The 10,494-nt window shown below is 44.2% G+C and overlaps 1 protein-coding gene across 1 annotated transcript in view; it reads left to right on the top strand.

The window, feature by feature from the left end:
- Positions 1 to 5,867: 5,867 nt before the first annotated feature.
- LOC137534509 (zinc finger protein 585A-like) overlaps positions 5,868 to 10,494 on the top strand; it is a 30,046-nt gene continuing 25,419 nt past the window's right edge. Inside the window, exons 1-5 of the mRNA XM_068256043.1 lie at positions 5,868 to 6,012; positions 6,136 to 6,270; positions 6,394 to 6,466; positions 6,585 to 6,682; positions 6,770 to 7,559. Coding sequence (XP_068112144.1) covers positions 5,917 to 6,012; positions 6,136 to 6,270; positions 6,394 to 6,466; positions 6,585 to 6,682; positions 6,770 to 7,559 — 1,192 coding nt within the window. The 5' untranslated portion in view covers positions 5,868 to 5,916. The remainder of the gene's footprint in view (positions 6,013 to 6,135; positions 6,271 to 6,393; positions 6,467 to 6,584; positions 6,683 to 6,769; positions 7,560 to 10,494) is intronic.

The following is a 10,494-nucleotide window of genomic DNA, read 5'->3' as shown; positions in this document are numbered from 1 at the left end:
CCACATTTTTCGCGCTGCATGTATACAGAAATTTTACTTTATTTGAAAAATGTCAGCACAGAAAGTTAAAAAAATCATTTTTTTGCCAAAATTCATGTCTTTTTTGATGAATATAATAAAAAGTAAAAATCGCAGGAGCAATCAAATAGCATCAAAAGAAAGCTTTATTAGTGACAAGAAAAGGAGCCAAAATTCATTTACGTGGTAGGTTGTATGAGCGAGCAATAAACCGTGAAAGCTGCAGTGGTCTGAATGGAAAAAAAGTGGCCGGTCCTTAAGGGGTAGAAAGCCCTAGGTCCTCAAGTGGTTAAAAAAACACCCTGGCGTTCAATTTCCCCATGATTTCCGTGCAAAAAGTGTTTAAATTAATTTCTAATCATTTTCAACCTTTTTTTTTTATTTTTTTATTTTTTTTTTTGCAACCAATTTTTTTTATATTGAATTCAATACAGGTTATTGTATTGAATTTTTTTTTTATTGAAAAGTGTTTTCTGCAAGATGTTGATGACGCTGTGTGACCCTGGTGTCATCAACGCCAATCAACGGGGGACATGTGATCGCCGAGGGGGAAGCAAAATCCGCCAAGGGACATGGAAGAAGACACTGGGGAAGCTATCAGAGGTACGCGACGAGGGATCAGCATGCCAATGGTTAGTATAAGACCCAGATGTATAGGTAGCAAGATGTGCAGCCAGGTATGGTTAGCCAGATGTGCAGCCAGGTATAGTTAGCCAGATGTCCCCCCCCTCCCGATCCTCTCCCCCCACCCCCCTCCTAGCACGCTGTGGGTAGCCATCTGTGCTACCCACAGCGTGCAGAACAAGCATCCAGCCACCCTAGGGAATCCCTGGGCAGCCAGCGATTCAGAGAATGTGCAGGGGTTCCCCCTTGTATGCGGAGGCTGTGCTGGTGGGGGATCCCCCTCTGTGTGGGCGGGGGGGTAACCCCTTTCTATGGTGGGTGTGCGGGCGGGGGATCCCCCTCTGTGCGGGTAGGGGGATCCCCCTTCTATTGTGTCTGTGCGGGCGGGGGATCCCCCTCTGTACGGGTGGGGGGATCCCCCTTCTATTGTGGCTGCATACAAGGGGGAACCCCTGCACATTCTCTGCCCCGCTGGCTGTCCAGGGATTCCCTAGGGTGGCTGGATGCTTGTTCTGCACGCTGTGGGTAGCACAGATCGCTACCCACAGCATGCAGTCAGGCATCCAGCCATTGTGGGGAATCCCTCTGATGAGAAATAAATGCAGCCGGCGGGGCAGAGAAACAGGAAATCTCCCTGTCGGCATGGACGAGTTCAGCTCGTCATTAACATTTTTTGCAAGTTTTTGCTGGATGAACTCAGCTCGTCCATACCGCCAGGGAGGCTACAAACCATTGCCACGCATGTGCACGTGATCATGGAAACGTGAATGATTGTGGCTAGCAAATAACAACAAGGATTCAATAAAGTAAAAAAAAAAAAAAAAAAAAGTGACAAGATCTCAATAAAATTAGATTTTTTTTTTTAAATCACCAGTTAAGTTTTAACCCCTACTATACCTGTTACCTATACCTGGTTATTAATAACCCGTGCCAGTAGCAATCGGATGCGATCGCTACGGTGACAGTTTGAAGCACAAGGTTACAAGAATAAAGTCTCTTGCGTAGTCACATACACCGCGTAGAGGTAGCCTAGTGTTGTGTGTGTCCTAACTCTGGCCCTGTAACATGCATAGCACAAACAAGCACGCATTCAGCGCATCAAAATCTATCTGAGGTATAGGAGCAAATATCCTTACCGTCCTCCCTGGAACAGATAGTGCATCTAACTAATCCTACAAGGGAGCTGCTTTTACATACATATGTACCATGCGAACACACCAGCAAGCTGTGTTTACTAAGATCACTGATAGGTATATATGTAGTCCTATTAGTGATCTTAGCACACACAGCTTGCTGGTGTGTTTGCATCATACATATGTAGGTACAAGCAGCTCCCCTGTAGGATTAGTTAGATGCACTATCTGTCCCAGGGAAGACGTTAAGGATATGTGCTTCTATACCTTAGATAGGTTTTGATGCGCTGAATGTGTGCATGTTTGAGCAATGCATGTTACAGGGCCAGAGTTAGGGCACACATGACACTGGGCTACCTCTACGCGGTGTATGTGACTATGCAAGCAACTTTATTCTTGTAACGAAGATCCCAGCTTTTAACTTAGCTGTAGAGACAGCATTGATTGCTGCATGAGATTTGTGAATGGATTCACATGAGGATTTGCATGAGTGTGCGGAAGTTCATTTTTACTTCGCTGTTTTGCTTACCTCATATGCTCACTTCAACAGGAAAAATTAACAAAGCCTTCTGTTTTAAGAAGCCAAAATTCTGTTTTATATGCGTGGCAATGGTCCAATTAGCTTTTCGGGCTAATTGGACCATGGCCTTGTGAGGGTTTTTTCGCCTTCCTCTGGATCAACAGGGATATGTAAGGGAGCAGGCTGGTGTTGTACTTTGTTCTCTGGTTGAACTCGATGGACGTATGTCTTTTTTTCAACCAAAATAACTGTGTAACTATATACAGTGGGTTGCAAAAGTATTCGGCCCCCTTGGAGTTTTCCACATTTTGTCATATTACTGCCACAAACATGAATCAATTTTATTGGAATTCCACATGAAAGACCAACACAAAGTGGTGTACACGTGAGAAGTGGAACGACAATCATACATGATTCCAAACATTTTTTTTACAAATAAATAGCTGCAAAGTGGTGTGTGCATAATTATTTGGCCCCCTTTGATCTGAGTGCAGTCAGTTGCCTATAGACATAGACATTGCCTGATGAGTGCTAATGACTAAATAGAGTGCGCCTGTGTGTAATCTAATGTCAGTACAAATACAGCTGCTCTGTGAGGGCCTCAGAGGTTGTCTAAGAGAATATTGGGAGCAACAACACCGTGAAGTCCAAAGAACACACGAGAGAGGTCAGGGATCAAGTTATTGAGAATTTTAAAGCAGGCTTAGGCTACAAAAAGATTTTCAAAGCCTTGAACATCCCACGGAGCACTGTTCAAGCGATCATTCAGAAATGGAAGGAGTATGGCACAACTGTGAACCTACCAAGACAAGGCCATCCACCTAAACTCAAAGGCCGAACAAGGAGAGCGCTGATCAGAAATGCAATCAAGAGGCCCATGGTGACTCTGTACGAGCTGCAGAGATCTACAGCTCAGGTGGGAGACTCTGTCCATAGGACAACTATTAGTCATGCACTGTACAAAGTTGGCCTTTATGGAAGAGTGGCAAGAAGAAAGGCATTGAGGCATTGTTAACAGAAAGCATAAGAAGTCCCGTTTTTCAGTTTGCCACAAGCCATGTGGGGGACACAGCAACCATGTGGAAGAAGGTGCTCTGGTCAGATGAGACCAAAATGCAAAACGCTATGTGTGGCGGAAAACTAACACTGCACTTCACTCTGAACACACCATCCCCACTGTCAAAAATGGTGGTGGCAGCATCATGCTCGGGGGGGGGGGGGGGGGGGGGTGCATCTCTTCTTCAGCAGGGACAGGGAAGCTGGTCAGAGTTGATGGGAAGATGGATGAAGCCAAATACAGGGCAAACTTGAAAGAAAACCTCTTGGAGACTGCAAAAGACTTGAGACTGGGGTGGAGGTTCACCTTCCAGCAGAACAATGACCCTAAACATAAAGCCAGGGCAACAATGGAATGGTTTAAAACAAAACATATTAATGTGTTAGAATGGCCCAGTCAAAGTCCAGATTTAAATCCAATCGAGAATCTGTGGCAAGATCTGAAAACTGCTGTTCACAAACGCTGTCCATCTAATCTGACTGAGTGGGAGCTGTTTTGCAAAGAAGAATGGGCAAGGATTTCAGTCTCTAGATGTGCAAAGCTGGTAGAGACATACCTTAAAAGACTGGCAGCTGTAATTGCAGCAAAAGGTGGTTTCAACAAAGTATTGACTCAGGCGGCCGAATAATTACGCACACCCCACTTTGCAGTTATTTATTTGTAAAAAATGTTTGGAATGATGTTTGATTTTCGATCCACTTCTCACGTGTACACCACTTTGTGTTGGTCTTTCATGTGGAATTCCAATAAAATTGATTCATGTTTGTGGCAGTAATATGACAAAATGTGGAAAACTCAAAGGGGGCCGAATACTTTTGCAACCTACTGTAGGATAGCCTTATTCCCAATTTCAGCACTGCTGTAACATCACAGGAATGCTAACAGTGGGAGGTGGATGTTAGGAGATAAGGCCAGCTGGAGAGGAGGCAGACGGGAGGACAGGAATGCAGCATGCTGTGAGTATAATGCACAGGTAGCTATAAACCAACTTTGTATGCTTTCCTGTGGAGCTCTGCATGACAATCCACCCACAAGTGACAGCATAGGGTAGTGCATACCTTCCAATGTTCTGTGTCAGCTGGCTGCCATGGCAGAGCAGCTAATTGATAAAAGCAGGATATCAATATGTCTGCTTCAATGGGAGCAGGAAGTAGACGCACTGCAGATTTATTGCAGGATTTGTATCAGCTGTAACAAAGAAATGTTTTTTTTAACCACCTTGGTGGTATGGACGAGCCAAGGTGGATTGCTCAGCCCCTGGAGGGTCTTTTCACCTACTTTTTTTTGCAGAACATGTAGCTAGCAATTTGCTAGCTACATGTTCTGTTCGATCGCCACCGATTCGCCGCTAAAGGGGCTGCCCCCCCCCCCCCCCCCCCCGAAACGCCTAGCGCAGCCTGGCGAATCACCGCTAGGCTGCGCTATGGGAAGGATCGGAACTCCCCATGACGTCGATGACGTCATGTCCGATCATCACCATGGTGACGGGAGAAGCGACGATAGGAAATCACGCTTGTCGCGGGTTCTCGGACGCGTAAGTATGGCTGGCGGGGATTGGGTGGGTGGATGCGGGGCTGGGGGGACATCGCGTACTGCTGTAGCTAGTGTATTGCTAGCTACAGCAAGAACGAAAAAAAATATTTAACAAAAACGGTAATGCGTACTTATGTACGCATTACCCAGAGAGCCACGGAGGTTAAAGTCATTGGGAATCAAGATTAAAAAAAAAAAACAGATACTTCCCTAAGGAGAGGTTAGACTCTGGGTCCTAATGAGCCTTCTTTCTCCTCTCCCGGTGTCTGTTCCAGCACAGGATCCCCCGTAGCAGCATTCAACCAATTTGGTTAAATGCTGCTGTCTCCGCCACCGAAGGGAGGTTTCAGAAGTCATTGGGAGCCTGAGTGCTCCCGAAGACGGGCCGCTCCATACTGCACACGTGTGAGCGCCCTCTCTCACTCATGCGCAGTATGGAGCTGCCTGTCTTTGGGAGGACTTGACTCCAAAGTCCCCTGTGGTGGGGGATTTAAATGAGAAAGCTAGCGAGGGCAGTGGGAGAGGAGAGGGAAGGCTCATTAGGATCCAGAGCCTTTTCTCTCCTTAGGTAAGTATGTGGCTTTTTTTAAAAAATCTAGATTCCCAATTACTAGGGTTATTATGCTGTTGCTTATCTTTTAGAGCATAAAGGAAGTTCTAAGTTCAGGTCCACTTTAATGCTGCTCTAGTCTGCACAGAGCTCAGGGTACACCAGGTGGCAGCAGTGAGAGTGACTGCAGTTGGGTTTGCTTTTCACCTGCCACTCACAAAGTTACCAGCGTATAGGAAAAGCATGGCTGTAGTAGACAGAAGGGGCCAGGGAAACAGCAGAGATTGGCGCTTTGTGAGTAGGAGGCATGAAATGGGACAAGAGGGTGGGATCTGGGCTATCCCACCCTAATGTGGGACGGCCCCTATGGGAGAGAAGGGGGGAGGTTGGATCCTGTATCGGTAGCTTCATCACTATGTGTAACCTAGATTATCCTCCCTTTATTATCTATTAATAGGCAAAAGCATCTTGTACATATCATATGACCACATCACTGAGGATGGACAAGTACCAGAGTCACATGACCGAGAAAATATTCAATCTCACCCTGAAGATGATCTATCTACTGACTGGAGAGGTGAGGGGGATTCTGGGAGGTGGTATGACAACTTTTATCTCTATTAATAATACACACACCTAACTGCAGAGGTGAAAAGGGATTCAGGAAGGTCATGTGACATTAATTTTGGTTTCTATACAGAGTTATTCTCCAGTGAAGTCTGGTGATCATGTGACCATCACTGTGCCCCGACCTCATTCCCTGATATCTGACAGGCACAATAAAGAGAAGATTCTGGAAATCATCAGGAAGATGATGGAGCTGCTGACAGAAGAGGTGAGCAGTGCTGGGAATTCTCCATTATCCAGTAACAACAAAGGGTGTTTCTGGGTGGTGATTTGTATCATTGTGTGTGTCAGGATCCTATAAGGTGTCACTATCTGTTTCTCTATAATGCAGTGGCAGTATATAGAAAAACACAAGTACCTCTACAAGGATGTCATGGTGGAGAATCAGCTGCCCCTCACATCGGGTAAGAGGACACATTCAATTCTTGAAAAGTAGAGAACAGTATGGAGGGTCCACCTAGATCCCCCATCATCTGATAAACATATAGAGAAAATGTATACATCAGTGTGTGTTTCCCACAGATGGATCCAGTAATACAAACCGACCTGAGAGATGTACAGATCCTCTTTATTCCTGTGCATGTCCACAGGAAGATCACACCATTCCCCACCATTATCTGGTAGGTGGAACTGAAGGACATTGTTTAATTCTGCATGTGCTGTTATTTGTGTTCAAAAATAAATTATCAATCATTTTGTACACTTAGGATGGAGAATTCCTACATGTTAATGCTGTGATTAAAGATGAAGAAGAAACATATGTGAGGAGTGATCAGCAGTCTATGGAGGAGGGTGACATGATGAGGATACATACAGAGGAAAAAGAGACATATGTGAGGAGTGATCAGCAGTCTATGGAGGAGGGTGACATGATGAGGACAACTAAAGGGGAAGAAGAGACATATGTGAGGACTGATCAGCAGTCTATGGAGGAGGGTGACATGATGAGGACAACTAAAGAGGAAGAAGAGACATATGTGAGGACTGATCAGCAGTCTATGGAGGAGGGTGACATGATGAGGACAACTAAAGAGGAAGAAGAGACATATGTGAGGAGTAAACAGCAGTTTATGGAAGAGGGTTACAGGATGAGGACAACTAAAGAGGAAGAAGAAGATACCTATGTGAGGAGTGATCAGCAGTCTATGGAGGAGGGTGACATGATGAGGACAACTAAAGAGGAAGAAGAGACATATGTGAGGAGTGATCAGCAGTCTATGGAGGAAGGTGACATGATGAGGACAACTAAAGAGGAAGAAGAGACATATGTGAGGAGTAAACAGCAGTTTATGGAAGAGGGTTACAGGATGAGGACAACTAAAGAGGAAGAAGAAGATACCTATGTGAGGAGTGATCAGCAGTCTATGGAGGAGGGTGACATGAGGACAATTAAAGAGGAAGAAGAGACGTATGTGAGGAGTGATCAGCAGTCTATGGCGGAGGGGGACATTATGAAAGCATATAAGGAGGAAGACATATTTACAGGATTAAACATTGGTGAGTGATAAAGTTTAGATATTCAAAAATACTAATTAAGCTAACAAACTGTCCCTGTTGGGCACAGTATGGATCATATGGAGCTAAAAAGTGGAGGAGGAACTGTGATAAGCAATAGGGGTGTGATGTGTGTAATGTGACTTAACAGCATGCCTGTAATGAGTTATGTAACACTTCAACTATTTAGGTATTTTGATCTTATAATCTGCAGTCACATGATACACCTAGTGTAACCAGCCTGTAATAAGCTGATAATGGTCACTGTACATTACTGTACACAGATTGGTCACAGTAGTGGTGAGTTAGTGTTACCTACCTGTAATAACCTGATAATAGTCACTGTGCATTACTCAACACAGATTGGTCAAAGTAGTGGGTGACTTAGTGTTACTGATCTGTAATAAACTGATAATGGTCACTGTACTTTGCTGTACACAGATTGTTCACAGTAGGGGTGACTTAGTGTTACTGGCCGTTAAAAAGCTAATAATAATCACTGTACATTGCTATACACAGATTGCTTATGGTAGGGGGTGACTTTGTTTTACCGGTTTGTAATAAGCTGATAATGGTCTCTGTACATTATTGGAGGGAATGGAGGAGGGGGCATGGGGAGGGGGATCATACCAATGTGCGGAGAACACAGGGATGGAGAGGTCAGTGGAAGATCAGTGGTGGTACTGCCAGCGTTTATATAACATCTCTGGTACACTTTAATTGCATATGGGCCAATGAGCCTTATTCAATGTACTTTTTCTCATAAGTTTTCTCCTAGGTGATATTCACACACATTGGGCTTGATTCACAAAGGTTACCTATTTTTCACCTTAACTGTAAGGAGTGCTAATGCATAAGATAAAGAAATAAGGAGATATAATTCATGAGATAAATAGATGAGGAGAGCTAAACCATGAGTTAAGTTGGATAAGGAGAGGTAAATTGTGAGTTAATAAATAAGGTGAGATCATTTTAACAGAAAAGCTTTGTGAATCAGGTTCCTTATCTATAAAATGCCTTTAAAGCCACCTTGCAAAAAAAATACTCAGAATCATTTTGAAAAAAGTTTTGACCTACTATTTGGTAGTTTTTCATTTGCAGAGTGCTAAAAAGTTGTTTTAAACAGCAGGTGAAAAATATCTCCTAGGAGAAAATGTAGAAGAAAAAGGGAATTGAATAAGGGCCAATGGGGTTGATTCAATATAACAAATAGCGTGCCTTATCAGTGTTAACATGCCTTTTCAGACTTATCAGAGTAGCATAGTGAGCACTCTGAACTTATGCCTGCTAATGGGCAATGATGAGAGCTCCATTCGTCCTGCCCTGAGCCCCTGCAGGTCCAGTCACTTTAAAGAACATTATCCCTGCAATTTGATTGGCCAAATAGGCTGCCTGTCACATGACAGGAAACTTGACAGGCAGCCTATTGGGCCAATCAAAGTGCGGGAATATTGTCCTTTAAAGAGAATCTGTACTCTGAAATTCTTACAATAAAAAGCATACCATTCTATTCATTATGTGCTCCTGGTCCCCTCTGTGCTGTTTCTGCCATTCTCTGCTGCAAACCTGGCTTGTAATTGCCAGTTTTAGGCAGTGTTTACAAACAAACTAACCAGCTTCTAATAGGCTCAGCTAAGCAGAGTGTGTTAGTCACACAGAGCCTGCAGGGGGTGTGTACAGCTTCTAGCTAATCACAAGCAGCCCTGCACATTCCAGTCTGACTGCCTCAGCCTGACTGTGCCGACTATAGAGAGAAGATTAGATCATATAACAGAGATAACACAGCTACTGTGCAATTAGGAAAAGCTGCAGTAAGCCAGACCACATTAGAAAAGGCATAGGAACTTATAGCATAGAAGAAATAAAGATAAACAATTTGTTACAGAGTCTCTTTAAAGTGATTGGACCCGCAGGGGCTCAGGGCAGGACGAGTGGAGCTCTCGCCATTGCCAATTAGCAGGCATAAGTTCGTAGCACTCGCTATGCTACTCTGATAAGGCACGCTAACTCTGATAAGGCACGCTATTTGTTATAGTGAATCAACCCCCATATCTCTTACCTAAATTTATAGTCTATACAGTGATATTCCTAGGGCACCTCCCCCAGTGTATTTAGACTAGTTCATACCCCTCAGGCTTTATAGTTTTGGAAGAATTTATGCTCCACCTTTTACATTGATATCTCGCCATTGGGCTCCTGGTCTCTGTCATTCTTTCAGAAGCTTGGAGGTTATGGGTAACCACCAAGAGCCACAATTCAGTTTCAGTAAGAATACATTGTGTTAACCCTTTCTTTCTTAGCTGAGCTTAGATAGTGGGTTCCTCTTTTCCTGAATAAAAAAGGTGGTAGCAGCCCTTTACCGTAAAATTGTGCGTAGAAAATTGTCTGTGTTTCATTCCCTCATGACCTATGTGTTTGCCCAATTCTAGCTACTTCGGCACATCGATTGCATCCACAAGATTGGATGGTCTGTGGGCTGAAGCAGATTATCAGGTACTAAGTGGTCTGGCCAGTAGGGGGTCGTGTGACATATGCTGTCTTGTGTCCCTGTAAATTTTACTATATAGGGAAGACCACAAGACCAAGGTGCAAAAGGGTGGTAGAGCATTTGAGATCCGTCTATACTCCGGAGGGATCTACTCGACTTATAAATCATGTGAGGGAAACTCAAAGAGGTCTAACCTCATATTTACAAATAGTTGGTCTTAACCTCTCTGCGACCGCCTAACGCCAATTGGCGGCCGCAGAGTGGCTCTGTTGAACCTCAGCGAAGCCATATGGTGTACTATCATGAGAAGCGAGATTAGACAGGAGCTTGCACGAGCTCCCGTCTGTAAACAGAACGGGACACAATGATCAGCCTGCCAGCGGCTGATCAGCACTGGCAGGCTGGTTTCTTTCTTTCTTTATATATAAAATAATATTTATATAGTGCTGG

The sequence above is a fragment of the Hyperolius riggenbachi genome, chromosome 10, assembly GCF_040937935.1.
Source record: "Hyperolius riggenbachi isolate aHypRig1 chromosome 10, aHypRig1.pri, whole genome shotgun sequence".
NCBI classification, from domain to species: domain Eukaryota; kingdom Metazoa; phylum Chordata; class Amphibia; order Anura; family Hyperoliidae; genus Hyperolius; species Hyperolius riggenbachi.
This window is presented reverse-complemented; position numbering and strand designations above follow the sequence as displayed.